We start from the raw sequence: 18795 nt of genomic DNA on the forward strand, positions 1-18795 counted from the left end.
TTTATTGTTAAAGTCTGGGTTCTAGGTTTACTTATTGCTACTAGGTATTGTCTCTTTTAGGCAGTCTCAGCTGACAAAGCAGAGAAATATGTATGCATACTAACTCCTGAATATTCACACATCTATAAATATTTCTGTACATAACTATATGTATCTATTTTATGCCAAAATCTGTTCATAAGATGTTCCAACATTAGTCCATTGGTATATGGATCATTCTATTCTCCTCCCGTTGCTTATGTTGATTCTTACTCCAAAAGCAAGAAACCTGTTTCCCACCATCCCTCATTTATTTATTTAACTATTCCAGTGTATATGCATACCATTTCAGAATTGTTAACTTATATTTCCAACTTCATTAAATATTGTTTAATGTTTATATGCTGTTTCTTTTGCCATTAGTTTTAAGGATTCTATTCAGTTCCAGAGTTACTTAGGTAAGAAGATTTCCTCACCCCTTTCAGTGAGGATACATTACATTTGTAAAGCAGTTAGATTATCTTGTCACAGTCTGCATTCCTTTTTGGAAAACACCGATCTCCTAAATGATTTTTTGTAATTCACCTACAAGTTTCACTCTTTGTGCTATAAAGTTCTAAATGTTTATGGTCTCCCTGTCCTAAAATTCCTCTGTGCTTCACCTATTAAAGCTTCTCTTTTTCTGAATCTGTGGCAACCACTAATCTTTTTACTGTCTCTATAGTTTTACCTTTTATGCAATGTCAAAGAATTGAAATCATACATTATGTAATTATTTCAGACTGGTTTCTTTCACTTATCAATATTCATTTAAAGTTCATCTTCTTCATCTTATGGCTTGAGAGCTCACCTCCTTTTTTATGGATAAATAATATACCATTGTGTGGTTATATGACAATTTGTTTATTCATCACCTATTGAAGAACATCTTAGTTTTTGGAGAGTATGAATGAAAGTGCTATCAACATTCATATGGAGGTTTCTGTGAGGATATAAATTTCAAATTAGTTGTGTAAATAGCTAGAAACATGACTGCTCATAGTTTAGCACTGTTTAATACAGTTAAGCTATTTTTAGCTTTGAAAGAAGTTTTGTTAGTTTTCCAAGCAATCATCTAAAGTGACTTACTATAGTTTGGATCTTTAAATGTCTCCTAAAGGCCCATGTGTTAAAGCCCTAGTCTCCAGCCTATGGACCAGTTGGGAGATGGTGTAATTTTTAAAAGGTGGGGATGAGTGGAAGGAAGTTAGGTCACTGGGGATATACCCTCGAATAGGATATTGGAGCCCCCACCTGACTGCTATCAAGTGAATTAGTGTCCTCTGCTACATACTCCTGCCATGATGTGATGTGCTCTTACAGACCCTCAGCAACAGGGCCAATTGATCATGGACTGGAATCTCTGAAACTGTGAGCAAAAATAAACCTTTCCTCTTTTTAAGTTAATTAAAAATTAAGTTAATTATCTCTTGTTACAGTGACAGCTGACTAACAGTGACTAACAGTGATTGATTTTTTTTTTTTTTGTACAGGAGATTGAATTCAGGGTGGCACAACCATTGAGCCACATTCCCAGCCCTGTTTTGTATTTTATTTAAAGACAGGGTCTCACTGAGTTGCTTAGCACCTCACTCTTGCTGAGGCTGGCTTTGAACTCGAGATCCTCCTGCCTCAGCCTCCCCAGTCGCTGGGATTTCAGGTGTGCATACACCACCCAGCAATTAAATCATTTTTATTCCTGTCAAAATGAATGATAGCTCCTGTTGCTCCATATCTTTGTCAGCTTTTGGACTTTAGCTATTTTTCCAGGAATGTAGTGGTATTTTATGGTTATTTAATTTGCATTTCCTTAATGCAAATGATATTAAATATATTTCTTTTATGTGCTTTCTTTTTCATCTGTGTATCTTGTTTGTGTTTGGTAGGTTATCTGTTCAGATATTCTGCAAATTTTTAGCTGGCTTGTTTAATTTTTGTTATTAAGTTTAAAATTTATATATATATATATATATATATATATATATATTTGAGGTACAAAACATTTCTTTTTCTTTTCTTTTTTTTTTTTTTTTTTTTTTTGGTACCAAGCACTCAGCCACTGACTGAGCCAAATCCCCAGCCCTATTTTGTATTTTTATTTAGAGACAGGGTCTCACTGAGTTGCTTAGCATCTTGATTTTGTGGAGGCTGGCTTTGAACTCATGATCCTCCTGCTTCAGCCTCACCAGCTGCTGGGATTACAGATGTGTGCCATGGCACCGGGCACTTTCTTTATCAGAAAGTTTCACAAATATTTTCTCCTAACAGTGCCTTTTTGCACAGCAGCAGTTTAAAATTAATTTTTGTGTGTGTGATTTTTTGATTTAATGGATTTTAAAAAATATATTTTGATTTAGATCTAAAATCTAGTTGCTAAAATTTTCTGTTTTCTTCTAGGTTGTTTCTTTGTGTCAAATTGACATATCAGCAAGACAAGATGCTCATTCTTAGTGATATACTTTTTAAAGAACAATTTTCTAACAGTCTGTAACTTTTGAAAACAAATTTTCTCAGTCAAAAAGCAGTTCTGAAAAGAGATTGTTATGACTCTTCACAGCTGCAGCCAGCCCCAGGGAGAAATAATTCCTGTTGACTTTGCAGATGGTTTTATCTATGACTCTTATTGTCTTAACTGGAATATCGAATCAATCGTCTGATATGTGTGTGCGTGTGTGTGTGTATACACACACATATATACATATATATACGCATATATGTATGTGTGTGTGTGTGTGTATATATATATATATACATATATACACATACATATACATACACACATATTAAACATTTTATAAGGAACTTGCTGGAAGAGGTTCTCCTCCACATATTCAAATCTTCATCTCTTTAGACTTGACTTCTTTCTTCTAGGTATCCCAAGGTCACCTAAAGGCATTGGGAAACAAAGACCCTATTACTTTTCAGCTTCAGGTCAAATTCCACCTAACCCTGGGGACGAGGCGGGAGTCTGACTTAGGGAAAAGGGGGGCTGCCTGAAGTTATTGGTACGGATGTCTTCATTGAGCCCTCACTATGGGAAGGTCAGCAGAATGTGGGTGGGTGCAGACACCGGCCGCCAGGCCACAACGCCAGCCTCTGAGGTCTCCAGCTCTCTGGAACGCTCAATACCCTCCGCTCGCCCAGAAATCGGATCCTGGCCCCGCCCCTAAGGACCCGGCTCCTCTGGGCTCCGCCTTCCCAGGGGTCCGTCTCCTGGCCCCGCCCCTGAGGACTCGGCTCCTCTCGGACCAACCCCACCCGGAGCTCTGCTCCTGGCCCCGCCCAGCACAGCGACCCAGAACCCGGCAGCTGGCCCAAGCGCTTGCTCCGCCAGGCCGGGTGGGGGCAGAGCCGGCTTCTGGCGGTGAGGATTCCAGCTGCGGGAGGTGGAACCCGGGGTGGGAAGCCGGTGTTACGGCCATGACAGTATTGGCCCGTGGTTCCTCGCTCCTCCGTGGTCTCCTGGGCCGAGGGCCGGCGCTGGGCGAGAGCGCTGCACCCCGCGTGGTGTCCCCGGGAACGGCCCGGCGCGGGTCCGCTGGCTTTCGGAGCAGCGGCGTGAGGTACGGGCACTGCGGGCGCGGGCCGCTGAGCCGCTGGCCGTGGGATGCGGTGACTGGCGCCCTCAGCACGAGAGCGGCGCGCGGGCCAAAGCCGATTGGGAGTCGCGCTAGGCGCGCTAGGGGCGAGGCCAGCCTTCGCGGTGAACGTGGTCTTGCGGGCAGGTGGCCTTTGCCTGGTCTCGGCCACTGGGACGCACTCCGCCCTGTGCTGCCGCCCCAGCACCTTACATCTTTGCAGCAATTGCAGTTGAGTGACTTATGAAGACATTTGAAGCTCCCAGGAAAGGTGCCATAAAAGCCTGTCTGCTTGGTCAAACAGTTGTTTCTGTTTTGGTTACTGTTGTGTTTCCGAGGAATTGTCCAGAATTTAGTTGTTCAGAATTTCTCACAATGATATGTGAGAAAATAACTGTGATTCAGAGGACTGGTTGTGTGAATTCCTTTCTTTGCTGAGCTCTTATCCAGATCTAAAATTCTTAATGGTTTCACAAAACCAGACGTTCAACCTGATTCTCTGGCGCTTCCCAAACTTCTCTCAGGCGTTCAGTTTTAGATTTATTACATCCCTGTGGACTTGTTTGCGGCTAGTACAATGTAGATGCACAGTGGAACCCAGAAACAGTTCACCTACTTTACTTACTTTAGTTAGAAAATACAACTTAAGCTAAAATTGCATTCACTCAGAGCCAGCGATTCCAGAAGAACCTTTGTTTTCAAACGTTCAGGGCTTCCAAAAAGGCATTTTCTCTGCTGTTTTACATGACCAGACATTGTCCTGTACTTTAGTATTTCTAGTGCCTGGTATGCTACTTGGAAAGAGTAATAGTATGTAATCATAGATGCTGTTTATTTAATTTAAATTAATTCATTCCCGACTGTATACATTTGGGTCTTAGTCTTGAGTGACTGAGTTCAGTTTACTATAGAGTTTACTTTGGACATGGTTTCTAGTAACTAGGCCTTCCACAGTGATATGTGAGAAAATAACAGTGATTCAGAGAACTGGTTGTGTAAAGTGTAAATGGTGTCTAAGAACTTGTGATTTGGAATTACCAGTCAGCTGTACTTCCTAGAAAAATAAAATTCTGTAGAATTCTATTTGCTATTTGTATTACAGAACTGTGGGGGTTATTTAATATTGCCAGTCTAAATTATTTAGATAGATCATCATTCTTTGAATTTCCATTGTTTTAAGGCTTCTTTCCAGAGTATAATAACCTTTTTCGAATTGTACAAGTTGATTAATTTCTCGTTGTCAGGTTGATGTAAGCACTTCCATCTCCCCATCCTTTCTGTTACCTGTGACCATTGAGTAGGTCGCAAACAATATATAACCAAAATATTTGGTAGTAGCTACGCGTTTCATATGCAATAGCACATATACACTTATGGAGAATTTAGATCTTATTTGAAAGCCTCCTTATAATTTAAAATAATTGAGTGAAATGGTTTTGGAAAGCTATTATTCATATGAATGTTAAGAGGTATTACTTTCAGAAGTCTGGCTGCTTTCTGCACCATTTCATGCAGATTACAATTATGTAAAAGTAAATAATATTTTTAAAGACAGAAGTAATCAAATTAAGATAGGTAATATTTTTGACATTCTGTTGGCACTGATTACCATATTTGAAGGTGAGGTTGGCTGTAAGGTTGAGAAACACCTGTGGACTGGTGGATCTCGGGTGGGGAGGACTTTGGACAGTGTGTTGATGCTTATTGGTGTCTCTTTTCTCTTCTAGGACCAGCAGAGAGAAGAGATTCCATCCTCCAGAGGTCGCCACTGTCTGCCTCCCCACTTGTCCCTATCCTCAGTCATCTTTTAAAAAATGTATAGTGACACATTAGTTATCTAGTTCTGCATAGTGAATGTCACTTGTATTTAATATTATTCCTATTGAAAGAAATTTGGAGCTTAGCATTATTTTGACTGAAAATTACCTTTCAGTTTGATAACTCTTTCCCTAGTGATATTGACTGTTTTAAATGAACAGATCTGTCACCAGATTCTGAGTGTTCTAAAGCCTGAAATGAAAAATATTTTTAATTATTTTTTTATATTTGTGACTATAATTTGTGACACTTATAATAATGGGATATATTAAATGCATTTTAAATGGAGAAGTTTTTAAATAAGAATTTCAAGAAATAATATTTGATGGAATTTGGAAAATTCAAATTCTTGAGGTATTATTTAACATTTTCAGTGGTTTTCTCTGTAAAATTTGCAATGAGATTTTCCCCCATTTATGAATGAAATGTTAGATATTATTAATTGGGGAAAATTAATTATTATCAAATAAATAAACCCTTCTGTTTATTGTAGTTTCTTATTTCTTGAAATTGCCTACACATGCTGTGCTTAATAAGGAGTTAATAAATTTGAAGTATCCTGGGTTGTAAATATCATGTGAATTTTGGGTTAGGGCTTTTCAGTGGAGGGAGGGAGCCTGGCAGCAGCCTATCCCATGTGGGTAGACAGTGTATATTAATTCCAGGATCAAAGCAGATTTACAGGTATCCTACAACATAGGAACTTCTCCAAATCCTGCTTTAGATCACTGTACATGAACTACTCATTTTCAGTAACTAAATGAAAATCCCATGTATTTGTTTCTGTTTATCTTGCTGCTTAGTGATTTCTCCAATCATTATTTTGAAAGATTGTCTTTTTTTCCCTCCTTGCAAATACTCTTAATTCTTAGCATCTATAAACTTTTGTGTACCAGCCCTACAGCTTTTTATTAAGGCCTCACCTTTCTGTATGTCTCACTGCCAATGGCTATAATTTTTACACCTAGGCCAACATTAAAAAATATATATATACATATACACACACACACACATAAACACACACACACATAAACACACATACATTTTTGGAGCTAGTAAACATGCTATGGTATGTAGATATTCATGACTTTTTGAGTGGGTAGATGTGTTTAATCATTTAACAAAGACAAATTTTAGCAGTAACACTTTATTTTTCTTCACTTTGCTTTAGTATTTACTCAGTATTTCTGTCTCTGCAGTAGAGTTATCATTTGATTTAAAGACCCATTGTACTCTTTTGAAGGACCCAGACTGTAGTTAGGCCATTATAAAAGTTGATTTTGTGTAGATTGATTTTAATCATTGTAGAGTTAATCTTAAAGGCAGTCCAGTGACAGTTTCTCAAAATCATATTCTGTTTTGTTGACAAATGTAGTGTGGTTTTTCCTATCTTACTGCATTATTTTATTCTAGTGAAAGTATGATATAATAGCCATCTGTGTACAATTTTGATTTCTAAGCAGTTCTTGTGTCATAAATTTAGAAATTAAATGTTTTACCATTTGGTATCTCATGCTTTAGTTTAATCATTGCATCTGTGTCCAGCTGTTCAGAGATAATGTGTATTTCCAAAACCAAGTTTTTTGTTAAAATGGGTCAGTAGAGGAAAAAAAAAGGGACTGATGTTAATCTTAGATCTTGTTAGTCATGGTCTTAGTTATAATTTCGCATTATCTTAAATGACCGGAATCTTTGTTTTTGAAATGCTTTGAAGTTATGTTATATTTTCTTGTTAATACCCTTGATTGGATAATAAAAACAGCAGCAGGGGAGTAAAAAAACCCAAGTAAACTAAAGCACTAGATTATCTTTCACAGCTGTATAAGTTTTGAAAATAGCTTGGCTTAGAGATGATGAAGTTGTTGATAGAGTTAGGAATAGCTTAGATGAAATTTGAACTGTAAAGTGGGATAAACTGAAAGAACAATTTGTAACTAATGATATTTTCTATTAAAAATTGCAAATTGGATCCAAGAAAATAGAAATCTTTGTAGTCAGAATGAATCATAATCCAAACTAACAAAATAGTAGTGCCAAAGAAGATCTTACAGCTGAATATATCCAAGAAGGCTTATGACTACTGTATTTAACATTACATCATGAGCTTTTTTGGTGTGTTGTTAGTTTTTTTTGTTTGTTTTTTTTTTTTTTTTTTTAACATTTCAATGTGTGCATGATATTACATTGAATCATTTGTCTACTTCTTAACCTGGTCATCTTGCTATTAATGTTTAGTTCTTGAAAAATGAAATAATTTACTTTAAGATTCAGGTCATGTATTTGTCAACATCATACCAGCCAGGTTTCTTCACTTAATGATCTATGATTACACTCATTAAAACCTGTGTTTTGAACCAAAAGTTTTGTAATTCTAAAGATTTGTAATTCTAAAGTGAGGACCTTTATGTGATTTAAAACAGAGATGTTCACCCTTTTTCATTTTTCTCTTTATAACTTCGCAATGAATGTCATCTTGCCTTTAAGAAACCCATTTTTATTGTTGAGAAATAAATTTTTATTAATATACAAGGAGGCTTTACGCATTTTGCAGAGATTTTTTACATACAATATATTTTTAAATTCTTAAAACAACTGATGGAAGTGGGTACTACTGCTATCCTGAGTTAACAGATTGGGAGGTCACTAACATCTAATAAATCCAGCATTTTTTTCCATTGTAAATATTGGCAGCAAATCACAATACTGTTGGTGCTTGTAATATAACCAATAAAAAGCACAAATATATTAACATAGAGTGAATGCAGAGGGGCTGGGACTGTAGCTCAGTGGTTAAGTGCTTGTCTTGCCTGTGTGAGGCACTGGGTTCATCCTCAGCACCACATAAAAGTAAAGATATTGTGTGTCCATCTACAACTAAAAAAATATTTTAAAAATAGAGTGGACACAGATACCTATAAACATCTATATTTATATATTCATCATTTCTTTGATATTATGGTAGTTAAAACATCTGCCCTTAGATCCTGTTATTTAATGCTTCATTTTAAAAAAAGAAATAATTTGATTACAATATATCAAAAAACCTGGTTTTCCTTGTAATCTTACATATTCTATCTTAAACATTTAAAACAGTTATTCTGAGAATATATCTCTAAATTTCAGCATATGAACCAGGAGTTCTCACAGCACAAAGATTAGCATCCAAGATTCTTCCTGGGAAAATTAGTTTATAAAAAGCACACATTTGTTTAGGTTGTTACAACGTTCTAATTTACATGTTAGGGTCCCTAGTGAACATGTTATAAAATTGAATATAAAAAATAATCATGCATAATAAAAACTTGGCTTCTGTTAACTTTCAAATGTATGATTTTTAGTGAAATAATTTCAAGGTGTGAGTATTTAGGATATGAAATGAAATGTTTTTAAACCGTTTATAAACTTAACGTTTATTGACACTTATTGACTTTAAAAACACCTCAAAAGGCTCCCTTGTACTAGTGATTTGTTTTATTCCAAATGTAATTTTTCTCTGGTTCCCTTGGGTATTATTAATTCAAAATAAAAATGTGTAAGTTATGCCATAAAACAGAAAGTGATTAACATATATGTCAGAAACTGCTGAGAACTTTGAATTTCCTAATGATTTTGTTAGACTTTTTATCTTTAAAATAAACAGTTTACTGAAACTCTTATTCAAATTCTGATTAAAAAGAAGATTGAAAAAAGGGTGTAAGACTTGTCAATTGTATAAATCAAACTATTGATTTGGCTAATATTTTTCTGATATTTTACTATTTTGTGGAGGGATTTATTGATTCACAAAAAGTGATTATTTTTCTTGTTTATTACTTTGCTGTGGTTATTAAACACTATATTGAGTTGTAGTCCATAGATTAAAATGGTTACATTTATTTTCTGGAAGTACAGGTAAATAAGTGCAAAGAAATAATGCCAAATGCTGATGACTTTGTTTTTTATATTGTTCCAGGTTATTTGAATAGACTGTGTTATTAAATAAAAACTAGGAGAAAGAGCCATTTTTGCAAACAAGTCAATCAGCTCTTAGCCAAATCCTTTTAGGTAAGGTCAACAGAAAGTATTCTCGTTATACAGATGGGGGAATAGCCTGCCTTTGAGAGCAGTTACAAGACTTGCCTGATCATAGGGCTGCTAGTGGTGGACACTGTCTGGCTTTAGGTGAGCAATTTTTACTGCATAGTACTGCCTCAATACTCCCTTCCACCCCTTCTGCTATTTTTCCTATGAAGCCCCATTTAGAAGCTAGCTCAGCAATGGGGAGAAAAGTAAGTATGAGGAGTCTGCCTTTCTTGGGAGGTGGCAGGGAGGGCAGGTACTGTGTAAGGGTATTCGTTTAGTAAGGCTGTTGTAGCAAGGTACCACAAAGTAGGTGACTTAAAACAATAGAATTCTATTCTCACACTTTTTGGAAGCCTGAAGTCTAGAATCTAGTTATCTTCAGGGCCGTGCTCTCTCTCCTAGCTTCTGGTTGTTGCCAGTAGTCCTTAGTATTCTTTAGTACTCGGTGCATAGCTTTAATCTTTGCCTCTGTAGTTACATCACTGTGTTCTCTCTGAATTTTTACAGGGTATTCTGTGTGTGTTTTTCTCTTTTCTTGAAAGAACAGCAGTTGTTTTGGAATAAGGGTCCCACTGTATTCCAGTTTGATGTAATCTTAAACCTTAATTACAAACACAAACACCTTATCTTCAAATAAGGTCCTATGTACCATAGGTTAGGGGTTGAACATATCTTTTGGGGTGGGCACAGTTTAATCCACCACAGAATTTCAAAATAATTTGTACATTGCTTGAGGTATCATTTAATTAGTTCAGTTCTTTCCTTGGGTTTGAAAGGGTACATTTTTGTTTGTCAGCTTTGGTTTCACTAATTATAGTTCACTAAAAGCTTCAAATCTGAAAATGCTCTTTTCTCTTTTTGATCTATTTGCTCAATAGTGGATTAATAATTTCTAACAGATTTTAAGCAAAATGCAACAATTTTAGATCTTTTAGGCTGATTTACAAAATATTTTTTTAAAAAATTCTTATTTCTAAAACTTGGTAAGGCAACAAAGAGAAAAGAATACTTTCTAGGTGAAAGTATTATTTCAAGCATATTTATGCATCATAATTTTCTTCATACTGAAAGTAGATGATGGCCTCCTATCACTAATACTAGATTGGGATTCCTCCTTTGAGAGTATTGGGCCTAAATCTGAGGTTCTTAACTGAGGCTCTGTAGAGCCGTGTTAATAATAAACTGTGGGATTTTCAGATCTACCTATAGAATATCTCAACAAATTCCTGATAACTCTTTAACAAGTCTATTTTATCAATTGTGAGTCTTGTATTTTGTGACATTAGAGCTCTGACCTTATGAATAGATTAATATTTTGTCCCTGTAATGAAAAGCTAACAGATAGGAAAACAAAAATGTGTGTGTGTGTGTGTGTGTGTGTGTGTGTGTGTTTTCAAATTCTAGAGCTACTGAACATTTTGGAATACTGAAACAAACCTCCAAAATTCCAAGAAATCTTCAAGAGCAAACTTGATCAAACAGAAGAAGAATCAGTAAACTCAAAGACATGTCATTCAAATTTACCCAATTCAAGATGTAAGAGTGAGGAAATAGTACTTAGGAGATACTGTCAAGTGAACTAATATGCAAATTATGGGAGTCTCAGAAGGAGCAGAGAAAGAAAAAGGGCAGAAAGTTTATTTAAAGAAATAATGATATAAAACTTCCTAAATTGTGTAGAGGAATTCAATAAGTTCAAAGAACCACAAATAGTACACAGATACATTATAATCAAAATTCTCAGTGAATTCTGAAAGCAGCAAAAGAAAAGTAACTCTTCACATAAAAAGGAATTCTCCATAAGGCTATCAGCTTGAGAAGAAAAAAGCAAGAAAGGAACAAAGAATAAAAGATATACAAATCAACCAGAAAATAATTAACAAAATGATAGTAGTGACTCTTTGCCTATCAGTAATAATCTTGAATGCAAGTGAATTAAATTGTCCAAACAAAAAAATGCAGTGATTAATGAATAAAAACCAAGGTTCAACTATATTCTGCCCACAATAGACATATTTTAGTTTTAAGTATAAACGTGGGTTGAAAGTGAAGTGAGGAAAAAAGATACTCTATACAAATGGTAACCAAAGGACATAAGGGATTATTATACTTTGACAAAATAAATCAAATGAGGCAAAGGAGATCATTACGTAATAACAGGAATCAATTCTCCAAGAGTATAGGATGCTTGTAAATGTGTAAAATAAATATCTACAGAACTAAAGAGAGGAATAGAGATCAATATAATAATGATAAGGAACTTCACTACCCCACTTTTAAAAACAGATAATCCAGATGGAAAATCAAAAGGGAACAGTGGTCTTGGACAACAGTATAGACCAAGTTAACCTAACAGATATACAGGACATTCCATCCAACAGCCATAAAAATACACATTCTTCTCAAACACATAGGATAGATCATGTTAGGTTATCAAAAAAAAAAAAAAAAAGATTTAGCAAATTGAAGATGATTGAAATCTTATCAAGTATTTTCTTACCACACTGATGTGAACTAGGTATCAATGAGAGTATGTAATAGAAAATATTACAGATATGTGAAAAAAGGAAAAGAAGCCTCAAAGTTGTAAACTAAAGAGATGATATTACAAGATTACCACTGATTCCACAGAAATATAAATGATCATAAGAAACTCCTATAAACAAGTATACATCAACAAATTGGATAACCTAGAAGAAATGAGTGAATTCTTAGAAATATACAACTTATGAGACTGAATCATGAAGAAATACAGGCTATGAGCAGGCCAATAATAAGAGACTGAACTCGGTAATAAAATGCCCTTTAATAAAGAAAACCCTGGGCACCTGATGGCTTCAGTGGTGAACACTATCAAGCTTTAATAATAATACCCTTTTAAATTTCTTCAAAAAATGGAAGAGGGAGCATGTCCAAACCCATTTTACAAGGTCAACATTACCTCTATAACAAAGCCAGACAATGTCATCACAAAAAAAGGGAACTACAAGTCAATGCTCCTGATGAACCTCCAGTACTGTCTAATGCACCAGCATCCCTTACTTGGAATACACTGGTCTCAGTGGGCATCTCCTTCTCTCCTTGTGATTTTATAAATCTACCCTCCATATTTTCACTAGATTTCATTTTCAAAAAGAAAATCAGTTCATGTCATTCTTCTCAAAATCTCTAAATGGCTGCCTGTCTCACAATAAAAGCCAATCTCCTTTTAAAGACTTGCAGGGCCTTGTATGACCTGATATCTAGCTACTTCTCTGACTTCCTATCTTTTCCTGGTTCATTTGTTCTCCTCACTATAGCAACTCTTGCTGTTCCTCCAACATGCCAGCACACTCCTGCCTATGCTATGTGCTTCCCTGGGCCTAATATTCTTTTCATACACTACTTATTAGTTTTATTTATTTCTGTTCCAATATCACCTTTTTTTTTAACAGTATCACCTTAACCATTGATACAAAATAATTTTGGCTCTCAAATGGGTCCTTTCCCTCTATTATGTCACACATGATATATTAAATATTTACTTAAATTTTTTTTCATGTCTTCTTTAACTGGAATATAGTTTCCATGTAAGTGATGCACTTTACCCTTTTAGCTTTTCAATAGTATGCATATTGAAAAGTCTCATTTTTTTATGCACTACATTCTGTGATCCAGAAAATGTGTTTTCAGTTCTTCTAGCGTATAGACTGATGTAGGCATTCTCTCATGGGGCCTCTGCTAATTCTGGGTAGCTTCATTCTGTTTCTTATTGTTTCTACAGAAGTAGGCTTGGTTGGGCTCTGAGGTGACTGAAGGAATCAATGCAAAGGACCAGTTACTAATGAAAATTCTCAGAATCTCAATTCTTAATTTACTCACAAACACCAGCTAGGCTATATCATTTCAGTTATACATAGTAATCTGATTTAACATCTTAATGCTTTATTGTAAAGGAATCCCTTCCACATTCTCAGACTTAACATAGGATGTAGTCGAATTTAATTTGTATATAGTTGTTTCGTCTCTTTGGAAGCTAGGAATCAGTTTATGCCATTGTCATTTCTGACATCCTCCGGGTCACATGTCTTCGTAGCATCTGGTCCATAATTACCCTGGACCATGTTTAGTGACGGACAGCTTCATAGTAGTCTATGAACAAATTATTGTGTTTAACAGAGAATCAATTAATAGCATCAACAGCAACATTTCTATTCACATGCTATAAACATAAGACAGAGACCAAGTGTTTTGTATTTTAAAATATAAATGTGTTCTTTACTGTGAGAGTGAATTATCTGTTAGCAGATATAAACCTGCTTCTGTAAGAATGTTTTATCCTAACTGAATATTGCTGACACAAATTAATTTATTAAAAGTGTTTACTTTTTTACTGTCTCTTAGAAAAGAATTGTGCTGTAATTATTTATCATATCTGCAACCCTTAATATTTGCTAATATAGAAGGTAATTTATATTTTAGTATTAAAAGGCCACTTAAATAAATTCATAAAATATGGGAAACAAAAATTCATAATGAAAAAAGTTTATTAATTTATCTTTAAAAATAAAACTCAAAATTAAGCATATTTATTTTAATTTGATTTAGTCTATAATTATAATAAGCATGACAAGACTGACAGCTTAAGTCAGGGTGTTGATCAGGGTGATAGAATAAAATTATTCCTTGGAGAAGTTAAAAGAGTTGTATAGCATGGTGCTCATGGCTTCAGGCTCTTATATAGGATGTATTAAGCAAGAGTGAACTGATTTAGCCTTAAGGCCACAAGCTTTGGGGGCTACTTATACACAACATGGAGCACAAGTTTGAAATTAGGTGCTAGTTTTAACTAAGCTCTGATAATTTATCTCTTTAGAAAGAATATATAATATAGCCAATATTATAGTACAGATCTTGAGTATGTGGCTTGACAATTAAAAAATGTATATGAATGAAAGTTATAAAGAAATGTATAAAATAGTTTTTTTGTCTATTTAGGCTGCTAAACTAGCATACCATAAACTTAGTGGCTTATGAACAAGAGAAATTTATTTCTCAAGTTCTGAAGGCTGAAGTCCAAGATTAAGGTACCAGGAGATTTGATTTGTAGTAAGGACCTCCTCCTTGATTCATGCATAGTTATCTTCTGTGTGCTTACATGGAAAAATGAGACCCTCTGTAGTCTCATTCATGAGGACTTCATCCTTTTGACCTAATCACCTAACAAATGACCCACCTCCTAATCCCATATCATTGGGGGTTATGATTTCAACATACAAATTTTGGGGAAAACAAACATTTCCCCTATAGGGGGTGGATTATAAAGTAGAACTAAAAAGCAGAATTGGAATCCTTCACAAAATTACAAATATATTTATGAATCCGAAGAGTGTTCAATATAATTGAGAAAATCAAATTTTGGATGCTTATCCTTGTTTTTTTCATTCTTGTACCTTAAATCTATGCAGTGGAATGAATGAAATATTTTTTAGCAAGAGTGAACTGATTTAGCCTTAAGGTCACAAGCCTGTGGGGCTACTCATACATAACATGGAGCACAAGTTTGAAGTTAGGTGCTGGTTTTAACTAAGCTCTGATGATTTATCTCTTCAAAAAGAATATATATGCATTTTTAGTATTAAAACTTTTTGTTTCATTTTCCATAGATATGAAGCTGTTGTCATCTCAGGAACTGAAATTGCCAAACAAATCCAGAAAGAAATACATCAAGGTGTGGAATCATGGATTGCCCTTGGGCACAGAAGACCTCACCTCAGTATCATTTTAGTGGGAGACAACCCAGCAAGCCATACATATGTCAGGAATAAGATAAAAGCTGCCTCAGCAGTAGGTGGGTATGTGTTTTAATTGGAATTATTGTTTAGTGTTTTTACTTAAAAGTGTGATCATTATAAATGATGATTATCAAATAAGCATCATTTGAATAACATGTATCATTAGAGATTATCCAGTTACCAAAGTTTATGTTAATCTTACTAGTTTTCTTCTGATTTTTTATGGAATGAATTCAACGTGATTTCATATTTTATGGGAGATGTGAGAGGAATACTTAATATTAAAAGGGCCTACATATTCATTACATTTGCTTTAATGAAATAGTAACCTCCCTTACTCTGTTCTAGTTGGCCTAATAGTGTTGGTGGTAGTGGTATTTTTACTCTTGTTAAATATATTAATAGTAGGTTGTATCAAATTAGTGCAAATTGTCACCTGGGATACTAACCAAAGAATGCGTGTGAATCATGAGAAAACATCTGATCTATTTGAGAAATCCTACCCTATGATATGTTGAACACTGTCTTTGTATGAGGGGCTTTCCCTCCAGTGGGATGGGTGCATAGGAAATGAATCACACACTATAGAACCATATTTTGGTTAGGTAAGTGATTTTGCTTATTTTTCTTCCAGGTATCTGTAGTGAGCTCATTCTAAAACCTAAGGATGTTTCTCAGGAAGAACTTTTGGATATAACTGATCAATTGAACATGGACCCAAGAGTCAGTGGTATATTAGTTCAGTTACCGCTTCCAGGTACATAAGGCTCTTCCATATGTCTGGTTTGTCTAGGATAAAGGGTATCTTTCAACATAATATCATAAACCTACAGGTAATTTATGCAATATATTCAGAAGGATACTAACTATTATACTAATGGTGGGGTAATAGGTAACAACTTCTGAATCATTTATGGTGACATTGATGAAAACCTATGAAAGAAAAATTTAGGCATTGGCAATACCCACACTTCTTGCTTTGCACAATAGTGTACAACCATAAAAATGACTGTGTACACTAAAATCAAGCAATATAATCTTAATAATCAATAAGAAACAATAATTTTTCTGTGACTTTAACATTTTTTCTTAAATTCTTACAAACTGTCTTAGTATGGTTTATAAATATAGTGAAATAAAAAGTGAAACTATTTATTCAAAACACTAATTTAACATTAGCAACATTGAGAATTAAAGTTTTTTTTTTTGTTTTGTGTTTGTTTTATAAAGGGTAGTGTATAGTATGAGCTTGGCATGGTGACATAAGTCTGTAATTCCAGTTACTATGGGGATCTAGGTAGGAGGATGGCAAGTTTGAGGACAATTGAGGCAACTTAGTGTCTCAACATAAGAGGGACAGGGATATAGCTTAGTGGTAGAGCACTTGCCTAGCATGTGTGAGACCCTCACTTTGATCTCCAGTACTGGAAAAAACAAAAAAGAGTAGTTTGAAATTTGAAGTGCTTATCCCTCATTACACAACTTATGACGTGGAGCGAACATCTTTTCAATGCTATGGCAAATTGAACTGTCATATTCCTGTCCAAGTTTTGATCAGCTTCCAACATTTTATCCTTTATACTTTCAATGTTATGAAATATTGCTAATAGTTCCTTTAATGTGAAATTTTATGCAGTTATCATTTCCTCTGGGACACCATCATCCTTTTTATCACACTTCCTATGTTTATGTCAATCAGTTCACCTTCACTAAGTTCCTCTGGATGCATAGCCAAATCTCTGCAAAGGATGCAATGTCAGCATTCCATAGTCAATTTACAGTCAATTAGAACTCTGTGAAAGTGGCTTTTCAATATTGTTCTTGCTTTCACTTTATACAGGCCTCTGTCTCTCCTATCTTTGTTTTGCTGTTACCATTTTTCAGATCTACTACCCATTTCACTTTTAGTATTATCATTTTATGAGTGTTCACTGAACTTTCATCTTTATAGGTTAATGCCCTTTGTTAGTTTTCCACTTTGTAAAATGTCATATGGGTTTATCTGTCTGGGAGACATGGTGACAACATACTTTGGTTTCCCATGTTTTAACTGGGTAAAAACAGGAGGAAAAAACATGCAGTATCCATTCTCCAGGGGTCTTTGAAAGAAGTGGTATGATTGGTCAGCGATCATGATGCTGATCTGTTATTTACATAGTAATTATGGACTGAACAACCAGTAGCTGTTATGTAATTACAGTTAATATAGAATGATAGCTGAAATTTGAACTATGTTGTTGTTGAAGGAATGGTATCACTTAACTAAATTGAGGTTCTGAAATTTGTGCATATTTGAATTGTGCAAGTGAGGATTGCTATAATAGAGGTTAGTTTTTACAGTTTCAAGTTATGTAAGTTTTTATCAACAATTTTATGATGGGCAGAAAGTAAAGTTATATGATGTTTTTATATTTTCTTTAATGATATAACTTAATATCTTGGTATACATGATACATTTTATGGTGTTTAAATTATATCAAAATTCATACTTTTAATTATTTTTCTCCAATCTAGTGGCACTTAAAAATAGTAAAATTGGAAAGGATCATAGAATTTATCAAGGTTTCCTTCTGAGAAAAATTCTGATATAGATAATTCTGTATATTCTTCATGTTAATGTAGTGTTATATCACTTCCTTTTAAAACTAGGTGAAGAATTCAACACATGCAGTACTCCCATTTCATATTCTAGATAAATGAGATTTAAAGAAGATTAAAAGTTCATTAACATTATAAATCTTCCCAAAAAGTTTTGTTGGTGTTTGACAGTTGTTTGGCTTATGCAAAAAAAAAAAAAATACTTTTGGCACTGTATTTGCTAAGCAATCATTTTATAGCTTGCAGTTGTTGGAACTTCCTCCACTTGCATTTTTACAATATTTAAATAGTTTTACAAGACATATAACAATACTAACTCTTAAAATGCCCATACTACTCCAAGTGATCTATAGAGTCATTGTAATACCTATCAAACTTTCAGTAGTACATTGCATAAAAATAGATAGTACAATCCTAAAGTTCATTTGAAACTATGAAAGACCCTGAATATCCAAAGCAATTCAGAGCAAAAGGAACAAAGATAGGCCTCATGCTACTTGATCTCAAAATCAACTACAAAGCTATAGTACTCAAATCAGCACAGTACTTGCACAAATAGGTATGCATAGGTCAATAAAACAGAATAGAGATCCCAGGAATAAATTCACATTTAAGGTCAACTATTTTTGACAAGAGCACACATTAGAAAAGGACAGTCTCTTTAAGAAATTAATCAAAGACTTAAATGTAGACCTGAAACTGTAAACTGTAAAGAGAAAAACTTGGGGAGGGGGAAGCTTCTTGACATTCTTCTGGGCTCTGAGTCTTAGATGTGACCCCTAAGCACAGGCAATAAAAGCAAAAATACATGAATGGGATTGTATCAAACTAAAATGCTCATGCACAGAAAAGGAAACAACAGAGAGGAGACAACATATAGAATGGGAAAAATATTTGTAAATCACACACATGATAAGGGGTTAATATAAAAAATGCAAGCAACTCAC

The 18795-nt window shown here is 34.7% G+C and overlaps 1 protein-coding gene across 6 annotated transcripts in view; it reads left to right on the plus strand.

The window, feature by feature from the left end:
• The first annotated feature begins 3309 nt into the window (after window positions 1-3309).
• The window catches only part of Mthfd2l (methylenetetrahydrofolate dehydrogenase (NADP+ dependent) 2 like), a 110446-nt gene continuing 94960 nt past the window's right edge, over window positions 3310-18795 (plus strand). For 2 of the 6 annotated variants that reach the window (XM_046458601.2, XM_058584085.1), the window contains exons 1-3: window positions 3310-3581; window positions 15122-15306; window positions 15885-16007. In XM_046458601.2, coding sequence (XP_046314557.1) covers window positions 3439-3581; window positions 15122-15306; window positions 15885-16007 — 451 coding nt within the window. In that variant the 5' untranslated portion in view covers window positions 3310-3438. Of the gene's footprint in view, window positions 3582-5323; window positions 5413-9366; window positions 9459-15121; window positions 15307-15884; window positions 16008-18795 lie in introns of those variants that run through there. The other 4 variants (XR_006854853.2, XR_006854855.2, XR_006854854.2 and 1 more) reach the window with 4 other exon arrangements.

This window comes from Marmota monax, unplaced genomic scaffold (assembly GCF_021218885.2).
Source record: "Marmota monax isolate L192 unplaced genomic scaffold, Marmota_monax_Labrador192_F-V1.1 WCK01_AAM20220418_F8-fsc00112, whole genome shotgun sequence".
Taxonomy (NCBI): Eukaryota; Metazoa; Chordata; class Mammalia; order Rodentia; family Sciuridae; genus Marmota; species Marmota monax.